This window comes from Pelobates fuscus, chromosome 5, assembly GCF_036172605.1.
Source record: "Pelobates fuscus isolate aPelFus1 chromosome 5, aPelFus1.pri, whole genome shotgun sequence".
Lineage (NCBI taxonomy): Eukaryota > Metazoa > Chordata > Amphibia > Anura > Pelobatidae > Pelobates > Pelobates fuscus.
Genome location: NC_086321.1, coordinates 20135631 through 20148821, shown reverse-complemented (window position 1 = coordinate 20148821; position 13191 = coordinate 20135631). Strand labels below are relative to the sequence as shown.

Sequence of the window (13191 nt, the reverse complement as noted above, 5' to 3'; positions counted from 1 at the left end):
CTTGCTGTTGGAAAAAAATATGTTCTTCAAAACTGAGGTCGCGCACCTACCAGACACATACAAGGAGGAACATACAACAAAACATATATATCAGTAAATCAAAACCTCAAGTTAAAGAAGTGTTTAAATAAACAATATTCCAAACGTGTTAAAATATGTTGCAAATCAATGAAAGAAAAGAAAACTGCAACATAGTGTGAACTGTAACAACAAATAAATATGGGGGTAGGGTTGGAATATCACTCAGATGGCCCAGAGCCGTACTGGGCTCAAATGTGCCAAAAATGGCTGCAGGATCCAAATCAAAGGATGGAATACACGTTGGCATTTATTTCCACCAAAGTTGTTTTATTAGTACAGGATTCAAGTTCTAAAAACAAAGTACTGGGTACAACAATCCGTAACCCAGACCATAAAATATAATAAAAAGAGAGCGCGTTTCGTCAGAAAGCCTACTTCTAGTGCTAATGTTCACTATATCCACATATGTTTACTATATACCTAATGTTTAAACCATGGGTAGTCAACCTGATCCCTACCGCCCACTAGTGGGAAGTTTGGGATTTTAGGTGGGCAGTGGTGGTTTCTGCAGAAAATGCCTGGTGGGCCTCGATGACCATAAATCAAGGCAGACAGGGAAGATCATTTAATCTCCCCTACCAACAGACTTGCTGTTATCCCTCTCGGGACCAGATACAGACTGGTCGGAGTTTTACCACGCATTACCATGTCAACGCTCCGATACAGTGCTGTGCTCGCAGGAGGACCACAAAGTCTAAAATGAACATGCCACCACTGGACAACCAGGGCTTGCAGCATTATGTCCCCTCTCCCTGGTAAAAGGGTAAGAAGGGGGAGACATTAAGATAGATTTTCACATTTCACCGAACTACACACAGCATAGACCCTATGCACCCTTCCCACACAAACACACACTACACCCCTCACACACACACTGCCCCCTGACACACACACAGTGCACCCCTCACACACTGCTCCCTTTCACACACACACACACACACTGCCCCCTTCACACTATGTTGCTGTTTTTTTTTCTTTCATTGTAGATTTGCAACATCTTTTAATACATTTGTATATTGTTTTACACTATTTTCACTTGAGGTTTGTATTTACTGGTATTTATTTTTGTTCTATGTTTTGAGTGATGGGGAAACACTCTTTATACCAGTTATTTTTTCTTTTTATTTTATAATGGAAAAAAAAGTGTAATCATATTTGTTCCATGTATTACAATCAAAATCCCTATATTAAGTATATTTACACTACTGTCACCAAACCATTACTATACATATGCTTAAAATAGAACATAATACAAATTATTTGTAACATTGGTGCAAAATGCAGACATAATAGTAAATTTTTTTATTTTAGTTATTCCTTTTCATTATTTTTACCTTTTTAAACAGGTGTAAAACCAAAATCTGGTTGGTCAGTTGATCCCTTTGGGTACTCTCCAACAATGGCTTACCTTCTAAAACGTTCTGGATTGTCAAACATGCTCATACAGAGAATTCATTACTCTGTGAAGAAGCACTTTGCAGAAAAGAAAATACTGGAGTTCTTTTGGAGACAAAACTGGGGTAAGATTGAGTGCCCTTAAAGTATTTGTAAAATGTAATGTATTCTGTTTTTCTCCAAAGTAGACTGGCCATTTATTGAAAACCCCACAATTAAAGGGACTCTCCAGTGCCAGGAAAAGCACTGCAGGTCCCCTCTCCCTCCCACCCCCCATCCCAAGTTGCTGAAGGGGTTAAAACCCCTTCAGTGACTTACCTGTATCAAACGCCGATGTCCCTCGGCGCTGGGTCAGGCTCCGCCTACGCTCCTCCCCCGAGGACGTCAGCTGGCGGGGGAGACCTATTGCGCATGCGTGTCTGGCGGCAGGGGAGACTTAATGCGCACGCGCGGCAATGCCGCACACGCACATTAGACTTCCCCATAGAAAAGCATTGAATAATGCTTTCAATGCTTTCCTATAGGGATTTTGGCGACACTGGAGGTCCTCACATAGCGTGAGGACGTCCAGCGACGTTATAGCACACTTTTCGTGTTCTATGTACACAGAAGTGTCCTCTAGTGTCTGTCTAATAGACAGCCACTAGAGGAGGACTTAACCCTTCAAGGTAAATATTGCAGTATACTCCAATGGGCAGAAGTGGTCTGGGTGCCTGGAGTGTCCCTTTAAGTTCAGAAATCGGTTATCCATTCTTCACTAAACTGTAAATAATTTGAAATTCAAAGTGAATTTAATCTTTTAAGACTTCATAACCAAACTGGGAAAAATCTGTATGTCCACTATATTTTAATTTCTGATATTAGTGAAATTCACACTTTAGGGACTAACCCTTAATACATAGTTCAGACGCACATGATTTGTTCTGTTATCTTTCCGATGCTTTTATAGTCAGGGCTCGTAACTAAATCACAACACAACCCAACACAGCAGGTGCAGGTATAGGAAGCCAGTTCCTCTTGATAGATGCAGGAAAAGCAATATTTAACCCTTTAAGGACACAACTTAAGAAAGAAAAGGGAATCATGACGGAATATTTCCGTCATGTGTCCTTAAGGGGTTAAACAAGTTAAAGCTTCATTATTCAGAGGTTTATATAATATAGATCAATTTAATATGGCTTAATATTAATTTATTTTTTATCAGAACTTCTAAACTGAATGTTACTTTTATCAACGTACAACAATATATTTTTTTATTTTTTTTTTATTTTTACTTTTAGATTTGGGAAGTAGAACAGATATATTGTGCCATATGATGCCTTTCTACAGCTATGATATTCCTCATACGTGTGGACCAGATCCAAAAATATGCTGCCAGTTTGATTTCAAGCGTCTCCCTGGAAGCAGAGTCAGCTGTCCGTGGCGAGTACCTCCAGAGGCCATCCATCCTGGGAATGTCCAACACAGGTATTTACTTTGAGTTCTATGATGTAATTGATTCTTTATTTGAAATATTTAGTTAGTTAGAGATTAACCCCTTAGAGACACTGCTTCAAAAGCTTGTCTTACCCTTAAGGACTCAAGCAATTTTTGCATTTTTTTGCTGTTTGTGTTCAACTGCAATTTGCATCTCTCTAATTTTTGGCACCAACACACATTATATACCATTTTTTAGAGGGCAAAAGGGGCTTTAATTTGATGTCGCATATACATATATAAATTCTCATTAATTATAAAAAAAAAGCAGAGAAATGGGGCGGGGGGGAAAACATTTTTTTCACAGTTTAGGCAATAATAGCGTGTACATAATATGTCCAGCTTAGGAAATGTAATTCAAAATAAATTAATTTATGTGTCTTGATTTATAGAGCACATAATATGTATAGGATGTCAGCCTATTTTGAAAGTTACAGGTCACAAAATAAGGACGAAAATAAAATTTCAATGTGAAAAAAATTACATTTTTTACATACATGTTCTTCTTCATGTTCTTACACTTGATATGTGCCACTGTCATAAAATTCCCCGAAGAAGGCTCAGTTACATCTTCTGAGTAAAAGAAAATGCCCAATGTATGACCTAGACACTATTTTGTGAAGATACAGTGCTGTAGAAGGGATGTGACGAGTTCAGGTTTTTAAGTGTGAATTTCCATAGATGGTTTTGATGGCTCAGTGTTCCATTCTGGAGCACTTCAGCAAGTGACATATTCCAACTACACCATAAATCCAATCCATTTATTAAGGAAGACATCCCAGGGTATTTTTAAAGTCATATTTTGAACCTTAGCGTGGCATCATTTTTCCGCTAGCTTGTACCAAGTGTAGTGATAATAAGCATTTTGTTCTGCCTTTTTGATACAAAGTGAGTTTGCACAGTATATTTTGCAAACGTTATGTGGGCTACGACTGTGTAATACTTCATATGTTGCTCAGCTATGTCAGCTGAGTACAGCAATACCCCTGTATGTACCTTTGCCAGGTATATGTGGATATTGAAGGGGCACATTTGAGACACAGCCATTCCAGTTTTCGTTCAAATTTAGAATTTTTACGCTGTGTCCACGTCCCATTTTTGGAGTATTTTAGCAGGCTATATATTCCAACTATCCCACAAAGGCATACCATTTCTTAAAGAAGACATCCCAGGGTATTTCTAAAGGCATATTTTGAACCTTAGCGTGGGACCATTTTTCTGCTAGCTTGTACCAAGTGTAGTGGTAATAATCATTTTTTTCTGCCTTTTTGACACACAACAGTGAATTTGCACTGTATATTTTGCAAACCTATGACTCGATAATACTTCATATGTTGCTCAGCTATGTCGTCTGAGTACAACAATACCCCCCCCCCATATGTACCTTTGCCAGGTATATGTGGATATTAAAGGGGCACATTTGAGACGCAGCCATTCAGTTTTTTTTTCTTCTAACTTTGAAGTTTTACATGTCCATGTTTAATTCCGGAGTAGGTGCTGGTTGGTTATTCAAAATTCCCCACAAACACATACTATTTCTTAAAGAATACACCCCGGGGTAATTCAAAAGGCATATTTTGAACCTTAGCGTGGGATCAATTTTTTCGCTAGTTTGCTCCAGGTGTAGTGGTAATGAGCATTTTTAAATGTATTTTTTTTAAAACTTTGTTGTTTACTTATTAATTTTTAAAACTTGTTTTTTAAACTTTTTTGTTTACTTCATTTTTTTTACTTTTTTAAACTTTCTTAAAACGTTTTTTACACTTTTAAACTTTTTATAAACTTGTTTATCATTAACCCCTAACTAGCAGTAAGCTCTAACAGTAAATTCCCCAATTTCCCATGGCTCCCACCCATCCTAGCTAGCAAAATTCATAATTTTAAAATATTTAAATTAATTAATGAAATAAATTGAACCCTTGAGGGTTAAAAAAAACTAATAGTTACCCCTCGGGGCTGTAAAAAAAAAAAAAAAAAGAAAAAGAAAAAACAGAACAAAATACAGACCGCAGTATTATACTGTGATCACCGTAAGCAGTGATCAACTGGCAGGGAAGGGGTTAATTTTTATTAGGACTGGGTAAAGGGGAGGGGTGAGATTATTTTTACTTTTTTCTTTTTAATGTTATTAAAAACTTTTTTAAACGTAAATCCCTAGCTAGCCGAACACCAAATTCCCCACTAACTTTCACCCATCCCAGCTAGCTAAATATATAATTTTAAAATATTTAATTTAATACAATTATTTTTAACCCCTGATGTTTAAATAAAAATAGTTAACCTTCAGTTGTTAAAAAAAAAAAAAAAAAAAAAAGGTAAAATACCCTGATCTGTATTTTGATCACTGTAGTCTGTGATCAAATGCTAATTAATTAACCTCAGTGGAGAAAGATCTGAGCCCAGATATTTGCTGTCAAATATAAACATTCTCATTTCAGGTTTGTGTGTGTGGTTTTTCTCTACAATGAATTTAAAGGTCAACTGTAATTTCTTTAATAATAATAATATATTACATGTAATGAAACATTACCATATATATTTTTTTTATTAAAACAGGGGAAAGGGGGTGGGATATAACTTTAACTTTTTTATTGCAGGGAGAAGATCAGCACTGATCCGTCTCCCTGCACTTCACACTGAACGCGGAAGCGCAGGGAGGAGGGCCAGGAGTCCCTGCAGCACATGTCCAGCAGCCTGTCACAGCTATCAAGGCTGCTGGGACAGCGCGATCGGGTGCTCCCGGTCTACCTCGAATACAGAGGCAGACCGGAGGAGCATTAACCCCCACGATTGCGGCGATCTGGGGTTAATTTTGGCGCATGACGGAGAGGGTCCGTCCTCCGTCGTTAAATGCTTCCCCAGCATGACGGACCGGGTTAAGACAATCTATCACAAAGCATTGGTTTGCTTTAAAGGAAGACTCCAATCCCCTAAGGCACTTCAATAAGCAAACGTTGTGTCCACTCTTTCACACTTTATAAAAATGCTGACCTCAAGAGCATAAACACTTTTATAATGGTGCTGGTTTGAACCCTCTTATGTGTTGGTCAGTCAGCTAAGTGGCTGCCTTTCCTGATTGATTTTGTTATGGCACAAAGCAGAAGGCAGGGTTCCTAAAAGAAAAGTAATTACTTTGAGTTCCTTACATTTAGTTATTTTTCCCACTTTTGTTTAGTTATACTCAACTTCGAGGCTGATTTAATTATGTTTCAGTACTTTTTGTTTGCAAAATGTCCAATGACATCCTCCAGCAAAGTAGCAGAACTACTGATGTTGGCATTCAGATGAGAAAGCATGTCATCATATTATTTATGATTCTGATGTTTATACTAAAATATTTCTACCAGCAGATTTTATCTAATTTCTAAAATTATGTATGTTTTTTTATTTTTATCATAATTAGATTAGCCGTATGGTAGTGCTATAAAGAATGATTGTTCTGTTTGTTTTTTTTTCCCTCTCCAACCAACTCTCTCAGAGCTTGGATGATTTTAGATCAGTACCGAAAGAAGTCAATGCTCTACCGTACTAAAGTGCTCTTAGTCCCCCTGGGTGATGATTTTCGCTACAGTGAAAGCTCAGAGTGGGACCAACAATACCAGAATTATCAAAAACTCTTTGATTACATGAATTCTCATCCAGAGCTTCATGTTAAGGTATGTTACCTGGCTCCTTGCAGAACGGCTTATAGCATTCTAATAATGGCCTGTAAATTGGTGACCATAGTTGGTCTTTAATATACAAATTAAGCAGATATATTTTAAATCAAAATCTCTGTTAACCTCTTAGGGACCAAACATCTGGAATAAAAGGGAATCATGACATGTCACACATGTCACACATGTCATGTGTTCTTAAGGGGTTAAACAGACACTCCAGCTCTCAAATATGTATGATTACGTATCTTCCTGATATTTTTGCATGATACGTATTTTTTAGTTTGTGTCTGTTTTCCCCTTTTCCCTCTCCCCAAACCATAATTTACTGTAGCTCCGTAATTGGAATTCAAAATAAAGAAGATCTGGTGTTGCTGACAAATGTAGAGTGCTTTCTTTTTGTTTCTCTCCTACTTTCCCCAGCTATTTTAGAAGGTTTTCTTTTTGTTTCTCTCCTACTTTCCCCAGATGTTGTAGAACTACAACTCCCATCATGCTTTGCATGCATTTGTATTGCCTTTAGAATGACAAAGAATTATGGAAGCTGAAGTTTTAAAACATCTGGGGATCTACATTTTGGACATCCCTATTCTAGAGGATGCTAAATTTAAAGTGGCGAACAATTTTGTTTTTTGGGGGGAGGTGTTTTGCAAAAATGTATAAAAATGTAGTGCTGATCGAGAAATGTTGCAAATACTTGAATACTGCCATTGTGCATGTGTTTTTCTTATGGCACTGCAGTTACCTCATTGTTTCGTTTCCACGCATTAGAAGACATTGACACAGGTATGAGCCCTGTGTGGCTCTTAATTTAATGAAAGTGGATTTTGAGCTTCTGGCACTGATGACTTTCTGGGTTGAGTTTTTGTTTTTCATTTGTCTGCATGAGAAACAGGATTAGTAGGGAGAACTTGCCATTTACTAATTAATAAACCTCAGTGTAGAAAGATCTGAGCCCAGATATTTGCTGTCAAATATAAACATTCTCATTTCAGGTTTGTGTGTGTGGTTTTTCTCTACAATGAATTTAAAGGTCAACTGTAATTTCTTTAATAATAATATATTACATGTAATGAAACATTACCATATATTTTTTTTAAACAATGAAAAAAAATTTTTTTTAGAAGATTTTACTTTTTACCTGGCTGAGCATCTATTTTTGGTCAACCTAAGTCACAGCAACAAGCAACCAGGTAAAAAGTGAGATTTTGTTAGTCAATTTATATTTAAGAAAAAATATATTAAGTTACATTAAATGTGATATTACATTAAAAAACAAAAAAACACGAGAAGTAAAAATTTGAAGTCTGTTAAAATATGACCAATATTGACGTTAATTACTGTAAGTATATAGTATGGTTGCACTTGTGTGATTTAAAGCTTTCTCCTTCTGTTACAGGCCCAGTTTGGTACTATATCTGATTATTTTGAAGCTCTACGAAAAGCCAGCAATATTGAGAACAATCCTTCATTTTTCCCAGCCTTGAGTGGTGATTTCTTTACCTATGCAGACAGAGACGATCACTATTGGAGCGGCTATTTCACTTCACGGCCTTTCTATAAACGACTTGATAGAGTTCTGGAATCCCATCTAAGGCAAGTTTTGTGCTCTTTCCTTGACAATAAATGCCCTCGTTTTAATAAGAAGTACATGAACAGTGCTTTTAGTGTCACAGTTGCTTTATGTCATTAAAAGGAAAACCCGTTGTGTGATTTTTTTTTTTTTTGTCTTCTTTCCATTTTAAGGCATATGTGGTACATATTACCTATGTTTCTATATATATATATTTTTTTAATTTATCTTCCACCTACACCTTCTTTTTATCCCCAACCCACTGATGGATCTTAGGCCACATATCCTCCTTTATTTAAGAAACACTATAGGGTCAGGAACACAAACATGTATTCCTGACCCTATAGTGCTAAACCCACCATTTAGGTGGCTTGCCCCCCTTAAGCCTCCCTATATAAGTTTAAAATTCACTTTATTTCCAGCGCCGTGTGGGCACTGACTCCGCCCCCTTTGTGGCATCATGGGAATGGCTGATTTTAAGCCAATCCAATGCTTTCTCATAGTGAAAGCACTGGATTGACTAAAATTGGCACGGGGGCGGGGCCACATGCCATTTTGGCCAATCAGGACCTCCTCAGAGATGGATCAATGCATCTCTATAAGGAAAATTCAGCGTCTCCATGCAGAGCGTGGGGACGCTGAACGGCAGGGTTACTTACTGTACATCTAAAGAGTGGGCACTTGGAGATGTCCCTAGGGGGCAATGTAAACACTGCCTTTTCTGTGAAAGGGCAGTGTTTACATGAAAATGCCTGAAGGGAGCTATTCTACTCAACAGAACAACTACATTAAGCGGTAGTTGTTCTGGTGACTAGTGTCCCTATAAGAGCAAAAAGAAAGCAGACAAGCAACAAACAATAGTGTCTATAGCTAGATTTTATTCTACAAAAAAAGTGTTAATTTCCTACTGCAGCTTGGCATGAGTGGTAAAGTGCAGCTTTGTAAATCTGCATCACTGATATTGCACTCACTATAAATAAAATTAAAGACTACACTATCCAATGTGGACAAGTCTTGAAATGTATATCTAAATCTTTAGAAATAAATATTGAATTTCAGGCTCCCGGTTTTTATGTCAGACAGTTGAGAAATTTAGAATCCCAGCATGGAATAGCATTCTGTGCATAGCTGGCAAAGATTCCTTGTAGACGGGCATGGGATTAATATTGAAAAAACTAAATACACTTTGAGAGTCACATTTAAGAAAGAGTGTAATTGCAGAATGCCTCTTATCACCTGGCTGGTAAGGAGGAGGAAGAAAACCGTATCCTTGAGTTCTCCTTCCTTTATTTTGCCATTTATCAACTGCTGGGTGACAAGACTGCCAGGATCCTTTTTGCTATTGTAAACAAGGATTTCTGAATATCCTGTTGGAGTACCCATGCATGTTCTTAAACGTGTGCAAAAGGAAACGCCCTAGTCATATATTGGCACTGCAGGATAAGCTGCCTTCCCATCTCCTCCCTTTAATCACGAGGTGAACTAGCAAAGAAAGGAAGTACGTACAATTAAGCAGTGTACTGGTTTTTCCTGTCTAGGCATACAATACCCATCCCCTCCCCCCCCCTGCATTCCCCAAGTTCTGCAGAAATTAGTGATGAAGCAACTAAATGAAAAGACTCAAAATTCCCCATATTAAATAAACAAGCTGGCTTCTTTGACAAATAGAATGATGCCATGACACAGGTACCACTTTTCATCTCAGGCTAGTTATCAAATGTTGACATTGGACAGTCCGAGCAGTGGAGGTTAATAACCCTCTGAATATCCATATATAATAGCCTGCTATGGCTCTTATTTTATACCAGGTTGTTTGTTTGAACCGTGACCCAAAGGATTTCAGCCTCTTTCTGTGGAGATTCCGTGTATTCAGCTCTTTAAAAAGTTACCCTGTGTGTACACCCATACCGGGGTCCAACCAAACTCTCTCTTTGAGAAGACGCTCATTGAGACTCACCACATTTACCATCATTTTTCATAGTATTTAAAGCAATTCTTATTGACACAGTCTCTAGTCTCCAGTGAACTTTTTTTTTTATTACCTGGAAATAGTAACAAAAAGTAATCATGTATTTGATTTCCAGATCTATCAAACAGATGATAATGCGAAGAGATAAAATGCTAAGAATAAATGTACCAGTCATTTCTATAAGCTCCCTTAACTTTTGTAGCTGTGCTACAGTAAAGTAATTCTTTGTGCAACTTCCATCAAGCATCACAGCCGAGTGCTGAGTCGATGCGATTGACCTGGCATTAGATATCAGATTGACCAGGTGTCTTTTGGGTAGGCAATATAACCTGTTTTCTATTTTGTTCTCACTAAATTGCTAGCAAATGGATAATTTGAAGTCTATTCTTTCTCATCCGTTCAGACAGCACCACCTTTTCTGCATTTCCCATTGTTCTCATCTGTTTGTTTTTATTCTGTTTACTTAAAACAATGTTTTATCTTGTTTTTGTAACTCACGGTTTACAACATATTTACACAAGTAAAATTGTAAAGCTCGCAAAAACAAATATTTTAAACTGTTATTACAGCAATAGTTTGATTGCAGGCAAAAAGATTTATCAGTTGCATAGGTTTTTTTAAAACGCAAGATAAAAATGGGAGACTTCAAGGATGCCAGTATTTTGGTTTTGGTGCAAGGTTTAGGTTCTTTCTGTAATGGTATGTTTATCTTCAGTTGGTGCCCCACGGAAGGGAAAGCTACTAGGTTTTTGTCGTTTCCAATGTTCTTGTAAATTCTGATATCTTGGGAGTTAGGATATGGCACAGGTGGTACATGAACATTCCAGAGTAAGGGTTGTGGATGAGGAAACGAGGTGAGAGATGTGATATTGTTTCATAAACTCTGTATTTGATCACCCATTTTAACGAATGCCTTTTGGATTTATTCTGTAATGTAAATGTTCAAAACAAAAAATACCAAATCCATTCGTGGAATTTTGTAAGCGAAATAAAAAATAACTGCTTTGTTTCTTTGTAATTTGACTGAAATAACACCTTATTGAAAACTCTTAAAAAAATTCTATTCCCAAATTGTCTGTATGAAAAATGCACTGCAAGAACAAAGCTCATAAATGCCTCTTTAAACAGCCTTAATATGTCTTGTCACAACTGTCATAGCCTCGGATAATTCTCAAGGACATCACATTAGCATTCAAAAAGCGAAACACTGTGGGGAGGTTTTAGTAAAGAATATTACCTTCAAGTGCTCTTCATTTTATTTAACTGTGAAGTTTCGGTTGCAATCTAAACAGTGTCGGTGTTTGAAGATATGTATGTATATTTTCAAACATATTGGTTGAAAAGTGCAAGGTATAAGTCTGTATTTGTTTATTAAAGATACACTATAGTCACCAGAACAACTACAGCTTAATGTAGTTATTCTGCTGAGTATAATAGCACCCTTCAGGCATTTTCATGTAAACACAGATTTTGTAACAGTGTTTACATTGCTCCTAGGGACACTTCCAAGTGGCCACTCCTCAGATGGCCACTGGAGGGGCTTCCTGGCTCAGGGCTGCACAGAAGGCCGCCCTGCTGTTCACTGCATGGGGACGCTGTATTTTCCTCATAGAGATGCATTGATTCAATGCATCTCTATGAGAAGGTGCTGATGGGCAAAACTGTGTTTGGCCACGCTCACTGCCGATTTTAGCCAATCCAATGCTTTCCCCATTGGAAAGCATTGGATTGGCAAAAAAACTGCAATTTTGATGATGTCACCAAGGGGACGGTGCCAGTGCTTGCAGACTGGCCATTCAGAGCTGAAAGGGGGGAGGGGAGGTTTAACCCATTCTTAGGGGACTAAGGGGGGGGGGGGGGGGGGGGCAAGCCACCTAAATGGTGGGTTTTCACTATAAGGTCAGGAATACGTGTTTGTGTTCCTGACCCTATAGTGATCCTTTAAACATTTTTAATTTGCCTTATGATACGTAGATCTCCCTTATACACAAGTATGTCCCGTCTGGGCCCTTACGATCTGCTGAAGACTTACGTCTATCTTCTGTCCGTACTCCCACCTCTGATGCTCGACTTCAAGACTTCTCGAGGGCTGCATCGTTCCTGTGGAACTCGCTTCCCTCCTCTTTTAGATGCTCACCCAGTCTCCACTCCTTCAAAAAACCGTTAAAAACCCACTTCTTCATAAAAGCGTATCAATTAAACTGTTAATAGCTCCTGACTGATTCCTCTTCTGCAACTGTCAATAGTCTAATACTATCCTTACCTTTTTGTGTCATTTTACTCCACTCCCTCTAGCATGTAAGCTCATTGAGCAGGGCCCTCAACCCCTCTGTTCCTGTGTGTCCAACTTGTCTGGTTACAACTACATGTCTGTTCATCCACCCATTGTAAAGCGCTGCGGAATTTGATGGCGCTATATAAATAACATAATAATAATAACTTTAGTGCATTATATTTGAAGATGTATTTTTAAATCAGTAGAGAGCTTTTTTTTTTTTTTTTTATCTTTTCGTCTCGCCACAAGTTTAATAAGGCTTAGCTTAATTCTGTCTGATTTACATCACTGACGTAAAGAAGACACCATATGTCTTAAAGGGTAAAATTGTGCAGTTCACGATCGGGCATTGGTTCAATAAGATTATAACCTGATAACTGTTTGGCATATAAAGCTATGCTATAAAAATGCAGGTCATTGCAGAGGGAGCCTTCAGAAACTGGGATATGAAATCGGTAAACTGAATATTGTCTGCTATTTGCATATGTTCTATTGCATTCTGGTAGAGTTGTTGAAAATATTTTCTGTTATCGCGAGATGTTTTTAAAAATATGCATATATATAACTAAAATTGTATGTCCCATCTCACCTCATCAGATCTCTCTCCCCTTGTCTTGTGCCTATCCTAACACACATCTTTAACTGCTCTCTCTCTTCTGGCACTGTTCCTGCTGACCTTAAACATGCCACTGTAATACCTATCCTGAAAAAACCATCTCTTGACCCGTCCTCCCCCTCGAACTATCGTCCCATATCCCTGCTCCCT

At 37.9% G+C, this 13191-nt stretch overlaps 1 protein-coding gene across 1 annotated transcript in view; it reads left to right on the top strand.

The window, feature by feature from the left end:
- MAN2A1 (mannosidase alpha class 2A member 1) overlaps positions 1-13191 on the top strand; it is a 130997-nt gene that overhangs the window by 71540 nt on the left and 46266 nt on the right. Inside the window, exons 7-10 of the mRNA XM_063453637.1 lie at positions 1428-1601; positions 2757-2943; positions 6431-6608; positions 8008-8204. Of these exons, the coding sequence (XP_063309707.1) occupies positions 1428-1601; positions 2757-2943; positions 6431-6608; positions 8008-8204 (736 nt within the window). The remainder of the gene's footprint in view (positions 1-1427; positions 1602-2756; positions 2944-6430; positions 6609-8007; positions 8205-13191) is intronic.